The 17,237-nt window shown below is 36.3% G+C and overlaps 1 protein-coding gene across 3 annotated transcripts in view; it reads right to left on the minus strand.

The window, feature by feature from the left end:
* Positions 1 to 17,237, minus strand: part of EML5 (echinoderm microtubule associated protein like 5) — a 197,032-nt gene that overhangs the window by 82,110 nt on the left and 97,685 nt on the right. For all 3 annotated transcript variants that reach the window (XM_025391288.1, XM_025391287.1, XM_025391286.1), the window contains exons 15-20: positions 12,783 to 12,888; positions 11,308 to 11,401; positions 10,255 to 10,355; positions 4,289 to 4,491; positions 3,251 to 3,362; positions 1,158 to 1,285 (exon numbers count right to left, since the gene is read on the minus strand). In XM_025391288.1, coding sequence (XP_025247073.1) covers positions 1,158 to 1,285; positions 3,251 to 3,362; positions 4,289 to 4,491; positions 10,255 to 10,355; positions 11,308 to 11,401; positions 12,783 to 12,888 — 744 coding nt within the window. The remainder of the gene's footprint in view (positions 1 to 1,157; positions 1,286 to 3,250; positions 3,363 to 4,288; positions 4,492 to 10,254; positions 10,356 to 11,307; positions 11,402 to 12,782; positions 12,889 to 17,237) is intronic.

The raw sequence follows: 17,237 nt of genomic DNA on the forward strand, positions 1-17,237 counted from the left end.
ATGTGCAGATTAACTCTATTAAATTTATTTTGTCTAAAGTTTTTCTCGTAACAGACATTATTTGTGACTTCTAAATCTTTTTTCACAGTTAAGAAACTGTTTTTTTAATAATTTCATATTTGGATTCATCTGTAAAAGCATACTTGTGTTAATATTTTCCAAGACATCACAAACATGTTAAACACCATGACCTCACCATCTTTTTACTTCAAAGGCATATTATGTAAGTGAAATTAAACAGTAAGACACCAATTAATTTAACATATAACATTTCGTCATCTGTTTACAAATTTTCCTTGACCCATCAAAATGTTACATTAACATTAAAGCCTGCCCAGTGTTCTCATCTAGGTGTGCTCATTGGTGTTGTAACAGTGAAGTGGGGGTTGCAGAAGAAATAAGTCTGTATTAAGAAAGAAAATTGTTTTTCAGGGTAAAAAGGCAAGCCAAAGTTTGGTGTTGCTATGCAGAGTTGCATAAGGACAATTTTTCAACAAGATGTATCCTATTTCATTTACTGTTTTATGGTATTAATTTATTTCCCTATTTTCCAGAAAAATATAATACATAGAAGAAATATAAATCTACAAATCAAATCCAGCATTCCTGATGGAAATGTTAAGGATCATAAAACCAGCACCTAATCTTGCTTTTTAATTTTACATCTCTATCACATAATTTTTATATTTCTGGATTGTTTTATTATTTATATCTTTTCACTGATATTTAATTTTCAACAATAAACTTTTAGCATACATTCACATATTCATTTTTATTTTTTCTTAGAAACTTAAGAATGACCTAATAAAGAGTTTCAGAGAAAAATAATTGCCTTAGGCTCAACAAATATACCTTACATAAATAAAATTAAAAACAGACTGGGTTAAATTAATTACAACTGGTTTTTCTTTTCATTGGTCCCTTATTTTGTGATAAGAAATTACTTAAAATATTGGCAATTATTCCATATAAGAATATGTATATTTACTGATACCCAATCATTTAGCTATAACCAAATTTGATTTTTTTTCTGTATACATTAACAAATATTTCCCTAATGTAACATTATTTTTCATCACTGTCAACTTTTGGCTCTTACATATTGAAATAATCAATTGTATGTAAAGAAAAAAAAGCAAATTAGCATTTAAAATTACCTGAACCAGAAGTGTTATTGGGCCACTTTTATCCACTTCTAGTATTTCGCCATTCTTTGTGCCAACTAAAATATGACCATGTCCTAAGGATATGGCACGTATAGATGGATTATCTTCCAAGAGAAGACCTGAAATGTTAAATGAAGATGTTCTTCTAGACATACAGTTACTATAATACAAGGGTGTATATATTGCCAATTAAGCTACTTTGACAGTGAAAATCATATTACAAGGTTTTCTCCTGTATTTTTTCTAATAAATGTACTACATTATCCCCAATCATTCAATTGAGTAATCTCAAAATAAGTACCACCTATGTATTATAATTCTATGATTCTATTCTCAGATTTCCTCCTACCATTCTGACAACTATTTGTTTACCTCTTCTTATATTAGCCCTTCCTCATCCATCTCCTGCCCCTCTTAGAGTATTTACAATCTTCTTATTAGTAATTTTAATTCAACTCAAGATACATAGTCGGCCCTCAGTATCCTTCAGGGATTGATTCCAGGACCACCACAGACACCAAAATCTATGGATGCTCCAGTCCCTCATATAAAATGGTGCAGTATTTGCATATAATCCACATACATCATTCCTTTTTTTTTTTTTCCAGGATGGGGTTTTGCCATTTTGCCCAGACTGGTCTTGAACTCCTGGGCTCAGGAGATCCACCCACCTGGGACTTTCAAAGTGCTGGGATTACAGACGCAAGCTACCACGCCTGGCCCCCATATGCTTTAAATCACCTTTAGATTGCTTATATCTAGTACAATGTAAATACTATGTAAATAGCTGTTATACTGTATTTTTAATTTATATTATTTTTATTGTTCTATTGTTACATTTTATTTTTCTCTCGCATATTTTCTATTTGCAGTTGGTTGAATCTGAGGATATGGAACCCCTAGATACAGAGGGCCGACTATATTTATGTCTACTTGTCCTAGGGAGGCTTCAGCAACACATTAGTAAAGATGATAGACCCAAATCCTGCCCTTCCAGAGCATACAATGAGGAAAACAGACCCTGTGTTAGGGGCATATTGAAATAGGAGCACATAGCAGTGGAATTGAACTTTTTCAAGAGGAGGTGAGTGCAGGTGGGGGAAATCATCCTAGAAAAAAGATCAGGTTTGACATTTGAAAAATAAGTATGTTGTCAAGTAACTGGAGGGGGTAGGAGGGAAGATGAAGGACATGTTTTAGGAAAAAGTAAAAACATGTAGAAAAGCCCAGAGGTCAGGGAGAGTGTGATGCCATGCCTTAAAGGAAGAAATGTGCTCAAAAGAAAATGCACCTTCTGGGCCCACAGCCCGGAGGATGGTCAGCGGACAGGGAGTTGGGCCTAATACTGCCCTTGCACCCTTCCTCCTCTTTAAAAAAAAAAAAAAAAAAAAAAAAAAAGCCAAGCACAGTGGCTCATGCCTGTAATTTCAGTGCTTCAGGAGGCCAAGTTTAGAGGGTCACTTGAGTTTGAGACCAGCCTGGGCAACATAGAGAGATCCTGGCTGTACAAAAATTTGAAAATTTGCTGAGTATGGTGGCAGGCACCTTTAGTCCCAGCTACTCAGGAGGCTGAGGCAGGAGGACCACTTGAGTCTAGGGGTTCAAGGTTTCAGTGAGCTATGACTGCACCACTGCACTCCAGCCTGGGCAGCACAGCAGGACCCTGTCTCTTAAATAAACAAACAAACAAACAAACAAACAAATGGCAAACGGAAAAAGGGCCTGTGAGGCTAGAGAAGCAGGGTCAACAAAATGCCAAGGTGAAACAAAATGTCAAAGTTGCACACAAGTTCCTGACTGGTGATAAATGTGATGTTCACATGGAAATTTTCTTTGGAAAATTAATGTTAAAAATTAGGATTCATAATCTTGTACTTCACAAATATTTTACCATGTGCATCACAGAAAATAGATTTTTGAAAAGACGGCAATGATTCTGGTATCATTAAGTGATTTCTTCCACTTAATGCTGATGCCCAACAAGAAGGAAAAATATATGCCATGTGTTCCACCTCAGTGATCAAGCATATTAATAAGCAGTTAATCTTTTTTCCTATAAAAATCTCCCATAAGTCTCAAATCACCTTTAGATCCCGGGGCCAATGCAGCTCTTTTTATAGCATAGGTCTTGAGACATCTTTCAAAAGAGTCATCCCAAAGAGCTATTATACCATCTTTTCCTCCAGTTACAAACCCCTATGAAAAAAAAAGGTCCAAGTTAATAAAAATCTAAATATTTTTTTAAATAGTAGCCTTTTTCCTTATATTGAAAACTTCTAGAAAAAAGAATATAGCCAAAAGTTACAGCTTGTAAAGAATAGGAATAAGCATAAGAATCCATTGTTTTTTAAACCATCTACATGGAATCCGCAATAATATTTACAGTGACACTAAACATTTTACTTTTAGGATGGGGCTTTAGAAACATAGTTTCTAAAATCTGTAACTATACCTCAGATTACCACTCAGAAAGTTACATATATCCTCCTGGAGTCTACATAATAACCTCATCCTTAAAATGAGAAAACAATAATAGTAACTACCTGATAGGATATGGTGATTATATATAAACAGCTGGTTTTTGACACATAGCATGAGCTTAAGAACATGAAGTTAAACTTTAAAAAAAGAAAAAAGAAAAAAAACAGCAGACCTGGCTGGCACAGTGGCTCATGCCTGTAATCCAACACTTTGAAGGCTGAGGTGGGAGAAGAGCTTAAGCCCAGGAGTTGGAGACTACACTGGGCAACATAATCTCTACCAAAAAATTTTTAAAAATTAGATGGGAGCAGGTGGCACTTGCCTGTAGTCACAGCTACTCAAGAGGCTGAGGCAGGAGGATTTGAGCCCAGGAGTTGGAGGCTGCAGTTAGCTGTGATCACACCACTGCACTCCAACTTGGGTGACAGAGTGACCTGTCTCAAAACAAAACACTGCAGACCTATTTCATTCTGTGTTCAGGAGTTTGAAAAGAGAAACAAAGAAAAGTCAAGATGAGCCTAGCCCACAGACTACTGCTGGATAGTCCAGCCAAGCAGAAAGGCAGTGTTCCTTTACTTCTGAAAACGCTTTACTCTCCATGACAGATTATGTTTAACTTGAAATCTCTTTAGGTTACTTACTTTTTCCAAAGCATGCATACTGAACACTGGCCCATCATGTGCTTTCACTGTTTTTACAAGAAAGATGTCTCTCCAGATACACACATCTCCTGTGGATGTTCCAGAAAAAGCCATCTCTTCAGTCCATCCATACACTGCACACATCATTGTGTCATTTTTCCCCAGTGTGCCTATGTAGCCTTTTCTTCCAATCAATCCTCCCCCTAGTTCACAAAAAATATTATGAAAGTACCACTTTCAAAATGTATGCAATTATAAAGAAGCAAAATTCCTTTTCTACTGTTGTTGTTGTTGTTGTTTGAATAGAAAGGCATGCAACAGTAAGGAGAACTGAAAAATACAGGTGTCTCAATCAGTGATGCAGGTAACACCTTGCATATCTGCATTAAGACCGTAACTTTTTAGATAAACAAAGACCTGGACTAAGTCTGTTTTAATCAGTCCTTAGCACTTTTGATGATGTTTTTTAAAGTTTTAATTATGACATATTTAAGAATACAAAAAGGCATTTAAAAACCCCAATACAATGAATGCCTGTACATCCACTGACCTACAAAAAGATCCCAGAGTAACTGAAATGTCATGCCAATCTCATCTCCCTTCTTCACCCTCTGCTATTGTGAATGTGATACTGATTCTTCTCATGCATTCCTTTATATATAACATATTCGTGAATTTTTAAGCAATGTCATATTTTTTCATGTTTTAAATTTTTCTATAAATATCATCCTGTATGTATTCTTTTGCAACTTGCTTTATTCACCAATGATTTGTTATAGAGTTGTTTACATGTTAGAAAACTCACTTTCATAACCATATAGCATTCCATTATATAAACATACCATGGTTTATCCATTTTCCTATTAATGGGCATTTAAGTTACTTCCAAGTTTTTGCTATTAAAAGCAATGCTGCTTTAAACATTCTTGTAAAGGCCTCTTCTACACGAGTGCAAGAATTTCTCTAGGAATGCCTGGGAATAGTAATAGAGTAATGTGCAAAAGGCATAGCATATAGATCAGAGAGGGATCAGCTCTTGCCAAACTGTTTTCCGAAGTTTATATACCAATGCACATTCCTACTAACAGTTAAAAGAATTCCTTGTTTCCCACCTTTGGGAACAGTTTGTGTTGTCACACTGGGGAATATGAAACACCAACTGAATTTTATTGTGGTTTAAATTTGCATTTCTGTGAATATTATGCTTGATCATATTTTCATATTTTTATTGGTCATCAATCCTATTGATATCTTTTGCCCATTTTTCCCAATTGAACTCACAAATTCCTTCCCTCCTTCATTCATTCAAGAAATACATTAGCTGGGCATGGTGGTGGGTGCCTGTGGTCCCAGCCACTTGAGAGGCTGAGGACGGAGGATAGATTGAGCCTGAGAGGCAGAGGTTGCAGTGAGCCATGATTGTGCCACTACGTTCCAGCCTAGGTGACAGAGCAAAACCCTGTCTCAAAAAACAAAAAAAAAAGAGAAAGAAAAAAGAAATATACATGCTAGGCACTATTCAATGTACCAGGGATAGACTTATGAACAAAAGAGGCAAGACAACAAAATTCCTTGGAGCTTCATGGTGAGAGACAGTCAATAAATGTAACTAGTAAAATATACAGTGTGTTAGATGATGATGGGTGCTTTGGAGAAAATGTAAGCATAAAAAGGAGACAGGAAGCGGGAGGAGTCCATTTTAAGTAGGGTGGTTAAGGTAAGCCTCATCAAGATGTATCTAAATGAAAAGTTGAAGGAAGTAGCAAGAGCAAGCCATGCGAGAAGAGTGTTCCAGGCAGAGGGAGCAGCACGGGCAAAGGCCCCAGTACAAGACTGAAATCGCTAAGTAACATCCAGGGAGACCAGTATGGAGTAGCAAAGAAGGGAAGACAGTAATGGGAAATGGGGTTGGAGAGGTCAAAGGCAGTATTGCAGGCCATTGTAAACATGGCCAACTTTTGATTTACATGAGATGCAAAACATTTGAGTAGTGAAATGACAAGATCTGGCAACTGATTTATTAAGAGGTTCATTCTGACTTCTGGATTGAGAATAGATACAAGGGAGATCAAGGATGAAAGGAGTTAGAAGGCTATTTCAATCATCTGGGCAAATGGTAAAGGTGGCAGACCAAAGTGATATCATAGAAGATGACGAAAAGCGGTCAGATTCCAAATGTATTCAGAAGACTGTCTTTTCTCAACATAGAAGGCAGAGTCATTAGTGACCTTGTAAGAGCAGCTGGGTGGAGTGGTGAGGTGAAAAAAACTAGATTAGACTTTTCTAAAGAGAAAGAAAGAGAACATAAATTGCAAATTGAAAGTAGGAACAACTGTTTAGAGGTGGTTTCGCATAGAAGTAAGATGACAAATTGATCAGCAACTGGAAAACAGAGTTGGAAGAGGGTTTTGTGTCACTTATTTAAGATGGAGAAATCACATCACACTTGTATGCTAAAAAGAAAGTCAGTAGAGAGGAAAATTGATGATACAGTAGAGAAAGGGTAGAAGAGTTAGAGTGACGCCCTTGATGACAGAAAGTATCAAGTGCACAAGTGGGAGAACTGGCCTTTACTAGAGGGCAAAGTATCTTCTAGAGCAGGGTTGGCAAACTACAGACTGAATGCCAAATCCTGCCACTACCTGTTTTTGTACAGCGTCCACTAGAGCAGGTAGGTTAGCACTCTGAGCTGCAGAGACCAAGTCTGTTTACTTCTCTGCACCCAGGGTCTGCCTCCCTGGTTTGTGGCTGTAAGTAGCATCTGCCCCAACTCTGGGCTGGTCCCCACCTACAAGCTAGAGACTCTGCTAATGGCAACTGCTTGTTATCTGGCAGTGGAATCTCAGTCTAGCAGTTGCCCCACTTCTGGTCAGCTGCCCAAATTCAGAAGGTTGGGCTCTCCAGGAACAGGACACACTAGGATCTATGTGTCACTGGGGTAGAGTGAAGCTCACTATAGTTTCACTCCCCACCACAACCTGCCAGGCCCATTCCTTGGCAGACAGAATGTCTAATGGCAACTGGGTGCAAACAGGGTAAGCAGGGCAGGACAGTTTTCTCTCTTGTTCTATAATGACCTACATAATACTCTTGATTTTGTCCTTTGGCCTAGAAAACCTAAAATATTTACTATCTGGCCATTTACAGAAAAAGTTTGCCACCTTTGGTTTAGAGCACTGACAGCTGGCTTTTCTCGATGATACACACAGGATAACACGTTCCTGTTACACGAGGTCATGTAATCAGGTCATGTTGTTATTGCATCAAAGACTTTCAGTGGCTCCCCATCCCTCTGTCCCTACCATGAATAGAGTTCAAATTCCTTAGGGGAGAGACTAAGAATTCAAAACTTGAAATTCTCAAAGCCTAGATCTGGAATGGGAGGCAAGAAGCCCCATGTTAACCTCAACTCTAAGTCATCTCCTTCAACCTAGTTTACCTAAAACTATGCATTTAGAGGGTTAACAATACTTAGTCAGGTTAAGTGGATACTTACTTCCCAATTGGTTAATGAACTCTGTGGATCAGAACCCCAAAAGTAAGGAAGGTTGAAATGTTCAACCTTCAACCGTCTAACCAAACTTAAGAGAGAAAGTTATTCATTTGGAAGTATTTTCATTGCAAAACTATTTACCTTCTTGAAATCTTATTTCAAACAAATTCATAGTTCTTTTTGAGGACAGAAATACTAAGTACAATCGGCCTTCCATATTCTCAGGTTTTGCATCTGTGGATTTAATCAAATGTGGATTGAAAATATTCCTTTTAAAAAGGATGGGACGGGCATGGTACCTCATGCCTGTAATCCCAGCACTTTGGGAGGCCAACGCAGGTTGATCACCTGGGGTCAGGACTTTGAGACCAGCCTGGCCAACATGGTGAAACCCCATCTCTACTAAAAAATACAAAAATCAGCTGCGTGGTGTGGCGGGCACCTGTAATCCCAGTTACTTAGGAGGCTGAGGCAGGAGAATCACTTGAACCCGTGAGGCAGAGGTTTCAGTGAGCCGAGATCATACCACTGCACTCCAGCCTGGGCGACAGAGCAAGACTCTGTTTCAAAAAGAAAAAAAGGATGGTTGCATCTATACTGAATACATACAGACATTTTTTCCTTGTCATTATTCCCTAAACAACAGTATAACAAACTATTTACATAGCATTTACATTATATTAGATATTATCAGTAATCTAGAAATGACTGAAAATATACAGGAGGATGTGCATAAATTAGATGCAAATACTATACCATTTTATACAAGGGACTTGAGCAGCATGGATTTGGGTATCCTTGGGGAATCCTGGAACCAATCCGTGACACTTTCTGATGCTGTGAGGTGCAACTGTATTATTTGCTGTGAATTTGCAATTACCAGTGACTAAGGTGCCCAAATGAAAAGTTTGTTTAAGCATATGGAAACGAAATTACAAATGTAAAAATACTTCTTTTTACTTTGTAAATGCATATGCTGTCATCTGATGAGTTTTTGATAAAGTGTTAAATCCAAGACTGAAAATTAATCCATGTCCCATGTAATTTACAACTTGAAAGTTACTTGAACTTGGGAAATGTCTTAACTAAGTTTATTCTTTTCTAATAATGTTTTACTTCTTCCTATATTCACATATTTTCTCTGAACAGTTTCAATTTATTGAGATTTTGATGTCACATTGCTGGAATTTATAAGTATACTATTTAGAAAACAGACATATTTTTTATTTTATAGTTACAAATGACTAAAGTAATATAGCATTCCACTTTTATATCATTTTATAGCATATGAGTAATTTTTTAAAATATTTTCTTTTTCAGTTTAGACTATAGAACATGTCTTTAACAGAAGAAAAAGTCTGGACATAATTTGATTAATCTTATATATTGAATTTTTTTGCAAGTATGAATATTACTGTATTAGTCTGTTTTCACACTGTTCATAAAGACATATCCAAGACTGGGTAATTTATAAGGAACGAGGTTTAATTGATTCACAGTTCCACATGGCTGGGTAAGCCTCACAATCATGGCTGAAGGTAAATAAGGAGCAAAGTCATGTCTTACATGGTGGCAGGCAAAATTGCTTATGCAGGGGGAACTCCCATTTATAAAACCATCAGATCTCATGAGACTTGCTCACTACCACAAGAACAGTATGGGGAACCACCCCCATGATTCAATTATCTCTACCTGGCCCTGCCCTTGATACGTGGGGATTATTACAATTCAAGGTGAGATTTGGGTGGGGACACAGCCAAACCATATCAACTACATAAATGCAGCCAATAAATGGCAATAAATCTTCTATTTGTTTAAAATGTATCAATACAACAGTAAATTGCTTTAAAAAAATAAACTTATTTTAGATAATTTTAGATTTCCAAAAAAGATTCAAAGGAATTACAGAATATTCTCTCATACACTTTGGTTTCTACTAATGCTAATATCTTTTTTTTTAGACAAGGTCTTGCTCTGTTGCCTAGGCTGGAGTGCAGTGGGAGATCACAGCTCCCTGCAGCCTTAACCTCCTGGGCTCAAGTGATCCTCCCACCTTATCCTCCCAAGAAGCTGGGACCACAGGTACACACCACCACGCCCAGCTAATTTTTTATTTTTTTGTAGAGACAGGGTCTCACTATGTTGCCCAGGCTGCTCTTGAACATCTAGGCTCAAGTGATCCTCCCACCTCGGCCTCCCAAAGTGCTGGGACTACAGGCATGAGTCACTGTACCCAGCCAATGTTAACATCTTATATTACCATAGACCATTTACTGAAACTACGAAACCAACATATTTGATACATTATTATTAAATGAACTCAAGACTTCATTCAGATTTCATCAGTTTTTCTCCTAATGTTCCTGTTCTATTCCAGGATGCAGTCTAGGGTACACACTGCACTTAGCTAAATTCCTTTCAAAAGCAATAATTTCTTAAAATTCTACAGAATAAAAAAGAAGCACTTTCTTACCTGCTTTACGCCAAAATTTCATGTGTTTAATTCCAGCTGTAATTAATTTATCAGGCACATAGGGGTTCATCTTTACAACAAAAATCTTATCTTTACTTCCTCTGAAATAAACATCAAAATGTTTTAGCTCTAAAGATTCATCATTCCTGTACTAATCTCTTGCCTAATCCATACCCTATCTCGATTACTCTATTTACTGAATATTTTTCTCCCACTTATCTCTCAGATGTGGACTGTGTATTTGTGTATTTGTTCTTTTGTCATCATTTTAATATGGTAATTCTGCTCAAGAGAATCTCAAAAGACAGATATGGTCAAAACTGAACTTCTTTCAGACAGTATCTACAATACCTACTACAGTACTGTGCATAGGGAATGCTATTTTGTGGCACGAATGGGTTAAAGGCAATTTTAAAACAATACTTTGTTATAGCTTAAGATAGCCTTTCCAACTACAAAGTTCCTCTTAAACTATTGTTAATTTGGGCATTATCTATATATTCCATAAAAAGCATTTATCTATATATTTAAAGTGCTTTAACACTGCTTTAATAAAGAGGAGGTTAAAATCTCTGACACTGTTGACTAGTTCCTCCTTTAAAGCATTGTTAATATTACTGTAAAAAAAATACATGCTCACTATAGAAAACTTAGAAAATGAAGAAAAATATAAGAAAATAAAAACCTATAACTTCTTTGTGATATATATGCATATGTATCTTTTTTCACTTTAATATATAATGTGAGCATTTGATCATGCTCTCCAACAGCTCTATCATACAGTAGAACACACTCTACCTGTACATGGAGATTTCAGATAGTTATATCCAATGCCATATTATAGTTATATTTAAAAGTGGGTTCACAAAGGATAAATCTACAAAGAAATTCTGAAATCATTTACTATGATTATATTATTTATTCAATGGTAACAAACATGGAAGCAATAAAAAGTTACATATTTGCTTGATTTCAAAATTGTTTTAATTTAAAAATTTTTAAGTCCAAAGTAATTCTAGTATTTTGCAAATGTGATATCAAGATTTTTCCTACCTTGCTATTGAAAGTTTCTCTCCTTTCTTCCAGTCCCACAGCACAATAGTATGGCTATCATCTATGCCAACTGACGCCAAACGTTTCCCATCCGCTGTGGAAAATTAATGAGAGAGATAAACTGACTATTAACATTCAGAAGAGAGAAAACATTCAGTATATATTCTAAACCCACATCCTATATTTAAAATTTGATAAAATAATGTTAAATGCTAGGCATGCATACAGCTATAAAAAGAACCAGAATTTATGAGGGAGGGAGAATAAAAGTTTCTCAAATCCTCTAAATGTATCTGCTCTCATTGCATCTGACCTCCTTTTCCTTATCTATCCATCAGGTTGGGATGGGAGGAGGGAGATAAGAAAAATGGAAAAAAGAGATTTAAAAAATAGAAGGAAAGGGAAAACTAACAAAGGGATGAAGAAAATATTTATTTTAATTAAATTCACCATAAGAAATCTACTGTAATATAAGAACTTAGAGTAAGAATGAAAAGTTAATCAAATGAAAAACATGTAAGTTACAACAACATACTACCACTAATATGACTCCTTTTAGTAAAGGTCAATCGTATCAAGCAATACATAATGAACATATTAGACAAATCATTGAGACAAATGATCAGTGAATATCCTATGGGTGTGCATGTTTATAGGCTGTAAAGGCTCAGACCACAAGAAAATATTTCCCACTTTACCACACTTTGCAAGGCTCAATTAGTTCCTCATTGCTCCAGTGGTATTTTTCTTGGTGACTCACTTAGTTCGCAATTCGTTTTCTAGTTTCTGTTAGCAAATCTTTGAATATGTATATATATCTCCCTCTGAACTCTACTATGGATAATTTATCACTTCAGTCAGAGCAGCAAAAGCATTAATTCACTGTTTCTTAATATAGAATTCTCTATTAATAGTATTTCCTCCCTCTTCCCAATTCACACCCTACCTTTCACTGTAGACCTATCTGCAGTTGTCAAACTTTTAAATAAACAGAAAAGTGCTAATATGATCTGAAATTATTTTTACAAGACAGCTTAAAATTGTCACTGTATAAATATGTCTAAAATAAGTATTTCAGTTCTCAACTCTTTCTTTGCTAGCCTTTTACCCTAAACATTTTCAAAGTTTACTCTAGCTATAAAACAGTGAGATCAGTGCTTGCCCAATGTGGGAGATACAAACTACTTGTGGTAACTGAGATGAATTTAGGTTGTTACGTAGATAAACATTTTTATGTTACTAGAAACATGCAAATTTTAATAGGTATTAAAACTATACTCATTAAGTTATAATTATAAACTAGCTAGCAAATCCACACTTTCATAGTGTTTGATAAGGACAACAGTATACACATTTGATAAAAACTGTGAATGTCACAGCTAAAGGACAAGCTTAGGTAACAATAAGTTAGATTAAAACGCTATGTGTTGCCTCTGCATTTTGTTCATTCTTACTGAGATAGCAAACAGCCTTACCTGAGAAATCAACAGCACTAATACCACATTGGTGGTGGCCCTTTAATATGGACAATGGTTTAATGGTCTCTGTATCCCATATATGTATTGAGGGATCTCTACCAACCTAAAATAGAAAGAATTATAGATGTTATTATATACAATTAATATCCATATCTATTAAAAGGAAATAAAATGAGAGATTTTTACAGCTTGACTTATTTACCACAGAAATTTATTAAATAAAAATTTAAAGCAGACTATACATGTTACTGATATTTTTTTCTTACACTTGTTCAAAAGCTAATGAAGCTAAGTTCAGTGTTTCTAGGAATGATGTAACTAGAACTATGTGACTTTTATCATCTGTTTCATCAATAAAGATAATAAATGCTTACTGAACATCTATTGTTTCTATGCTAAATACAATGAGCAATAAGACATTCAGGTAACTTTTGCAAACTCCTGGGAAAACAGGACATTATCAATTAAAGACAAACACCTCTTAATAGATGCTTAATGAACATGAAAAGGCTGTGGAGAAAGAGTCCATGGAAGAGAAGGTACTGGAGGTGGGCCTTCAGAAAGTACAGAACTTGAATATAAAGAATTCTAGACTAAAATAATGGGGTAAACAAATATTCAGAGGGGGTTAAAGTACCAAGCATGTCAGCAGACCTGAAAAGGTAATTTTACTGCAGCACTCTGTCACTTATTTTTTAACTTGGTTTATGATGTTCACTAATGCACAGGTAAACTATCAATTCTTAATTATTCCTCTAGACTCAAGTAGTCACTTTCTTTAACCATAAGTATAAAGAGATATCTTTGTATATAGAGACAACTGAAATAATTAATAGAACTATCAATTATAGTTAATTTAGAGATTGATTTTATTCATTTATTTATTTTTATTTTTCTGAGACGGAATTTCACTCTTGTTGCCCAGGATGGAGTGCAATGGCGCGATCTCGGCTCACCGCAACCTCCACCTCCTGTGTTCAGGCAATTCTCTTATCTCAGCCTCCTGAGTAGCTGGGATTACAGGCAGGCGCCACCACACCGGCTAATTTTTTGTATTTTTAGTAGAGACAGGGTTTCTCTATGTTGGTCAGGCTGGTCTCGAACTCCCGACCTCAGGTGATCTGCCCGCCTCGGCCTCCCAAAGTGCTCGGATTACAGGTGTGAACTACCGGCACCCGGCCGAGATTGATTTTATAAAAAGATACAACAAATAACACTGCAATCAGCCAATATTTCACTAAGTTATTCAGCCAAACATTACCAGTAACTTTTTAGAAAACTTTTAACATGTTTTATGGGTACATAGTAGTAAAAGTAACTTTTAAGTTTTCTTTTTATATAAAAACTTCTACAGAATTTGATGCTTTTGATGGTTTTACTGTACTACTCTCTTCTGGTTCTCTGGTTTCCTTGATCCCCCCCCCCCCCCCTCTTTTTTTTTTTTTTTTTTTTTTTTTGACAGCGTTTCACTCCTGTTGCCCTGCTGGAGTGAAATGGCATGATGTTGGCTCACTGCAACCTCTGCCTCCCAGGCTCAAGTGATCCTCCTGTCTCAACCTCCCAAGTAGCAGGGACTACAGGCATGTGCCATCATGCCCGGCTAATTTTTGTATTTTTTGTAAAGATGGGGTTTCACTATGTGCCCAGGCTGGCCTTGAACTCCTGGGCTCAAGGGATCTGCCGCCTCGATTTTCGAAATTGCTAGGATTAGAGGCCGTGAGCCACAGCGCCCAGCTTCCTTGACTCCCACTAGTGAGTTTCCTTCTCAATTTCCTCACCTGTTACTTAAATACAAACCTCTCCCAAGGTGGTCTTTAATTCTCCAGTCTTCTCATTCTTCATTTTTGCCCTGAGATATCTCATTTCTATAGTTTCAGTGGTTAAACAATAAATATCTCCCCAAGTCCTTCTCTCGAACAGTTACTTTTCCTCTGAATTCAAGACTTACATTTTCAATTGTCTAGTGGACATCTCACCTGGAAATTATGATGATGACTAACATTCACTGAGAAGTGATTTATGTGCCAGAAACTGTTCCATAAGCACCTTACAAAGACTGACTCATGTACCAATCACAACAACTCTACGAGATAGGAACAGATAATATCCTTATTTTAAAGGATGAAGAAACAAAGGCAAAGAGGGGTTAGGTAATTTGCCAGTAGCTAATAGGTGGAAAAGCTTGGATTTCAATATCATATTCCATGAGGTATAGACGGTATTTAGTATAATATTGAGTATTATTAAAGTACACTTAGCGCACCTCACTCAGGGATGAAGGGGAGAATGGAGAGGTTGGGAGAGTTCTCAGATAGGCTTAGCCTAAGTCTTAAAAGGAGCAGAAATTAAAGTTGGAAGGTTGAATACAAGTGAAGAGGAAGAGTTTTCTAAGATGAAGGAACTAAGTAAAAGATGTGAAATAGCATTATACGTGTTGGACAAATTCTAATGCAAGAAAATAGTTGACAAAGAGGCAAATGGTAAGAGATAAAAAGGGGAGTTGGAGAGTCAGATTTGGTTAAAAGCCTTTAATTGCATTGGGAGTCAACTTCCAATTCTGCATTGATGTTATGCCTTGAATTGCATTTAACCATGTCTGACTCTCCAACCTCCCCTTTTCATCCCTTACCATTTAGAGCTTGTGGCTATTTAGACAGCTGTTTAGACAGCCTACAAGCTATTAATACTAATAAACATGGAAGAATTTTAAGACTTTTAGAAAGATTACTAGTGAACGGGGAAAATGGATAGAGGAAAAAACTTAAGCAGGAAACCAATGGCTATAGTAATGTTTCAGAAATTGTGAAGCACTGATTGTCAGTAGAGGTATGGAAAAATTAAAGATAAAAAGAATATTGAAGATAAAGAATAAATCTTTCAGGTGAAAGAATGGGTGCAACTTGAGGACTGACTAGTTTTAGGAGTGAAGAACAAGATTAACTTCCAGGCTTAGGCAACCAAGTTAATACAGTACTATGTCCTAAGAAGGAAACATAAAAGGATGAACAGGTTTGGAAGGGAAGACTAATGCTATTTATCTCTGTTTTAGACATACTGAACCTGAGTTTCCCACAGGACATCTAAATCAGTGTATTTTTAGTGAATTATATATATACACACACACATATACACACATACACATATACACACAGAGTAATTTGTCCAATTCTTGTACTACATTCTGAGCTCCCGATAGTGGCAGCCAGTCCGAGTTATCTTTGTGTTTCCCCTACAACATTTAATGCTTTTGAATAGGAAGCACTCAACAAGTATTTGCTGAATTAAACAAAATTTCTAAATGATAGTACAATTAGTCACGTTACTCGACTTTCCAGGTAAGTTTCTTTCACATTCTTTCATTTCCACTTAAGATTACAGTTCCTGACAAGGGGTTATTCTTTGTATTTAATTCTCCAAAAGGCAAAAACTCTCTAGATTTTTCATCTAAATTGCTTTTTTAAAAATTGTTTTATTTGGGAAAAGTGCTTCCTACAAAAGGGAAGCCACAAAATACAGAGACCTCTGCAACAATTATTATTATTTTCTTAAAGTGAAAGAATGGGTGAGATCCAAGGAATCAAAGCAGTAGATGGACAAACCTGGAGCATCCCTGAGTTATTTTCAGGAAACAGAGCATCAAAACACAAAGGTAAAATTTCCAATCAAGGAATTCTTCCAACAACTTAACTTTATCTAGTCTCGATTCCCAAACCCTCCCCTTCGGTGGAAAAGTATGACTTATTACTGCAAACCCATTACTCCACTACAATAAACACCTTAGAACAGAGTTTTTAATCACATCTGTCTACCTGAAAACTCAGAAGTGGAATGAAGCAAATACCCACAAAAACAAACACAAAAACCTGACAAGAAAATGCCCCAAATGAGGACAAAGGTTTCTCAGAAAGTGCCTGCACTGGAAAGGCTAAATCGTAAAACATTAAATACAACTGTGCATCCAAGACCCAGTTTGTGTTAATATATGGGATACCCAGGTAGTTTTAACCTCCACCTACCCTCCTGATTAGTTCCTCCACTAATGTCCATAATGTATTCTAAGATTTGAACACTGTGGGTTATGTATAGTTCTTTAAATAATCTGGGCTTTTTTTTTTTTTTTTTTTTTTTGCTCTACTTTTACCTTTTACACATGCTGTAATACACTTAGAATGCTTTTTCCCAACTTCCCCTCTGCCAAGTAAACAACTCAGCTCAAATGTCATCATCTCTACGAGGGTTTCTTCGATTCTACTGGACACAATTAATCATTAGTTCTTCATTACATTGCTACAAGACATTGTACATATTTCTACATTTAAAAACAGGGTGATTTTGCCTTCCAAGGGACATCTGGGCACTGTCAGGAGATATTTTGGGTTGCCACAACTCAGAGAAGTGGGTGTTACTGACACTAATGGGTTGAGACCAGGGATGCTGCTCAATATCCTACAA

The sequence above is a fragment of the Theropithecus gelada genome, chromosome 7b (genome assembly GCF_003255815.1).
Source record: "Theropithecus gelada isolate Dixy chromosome 7b, Tgel_1.0, whole genome shotgun sequence".
NCBI lineage: Eukaryota > Metazoa > Chordata > Mammalia > Primates > Cercopithecidae > Theropithecus > Theropithecus gelada.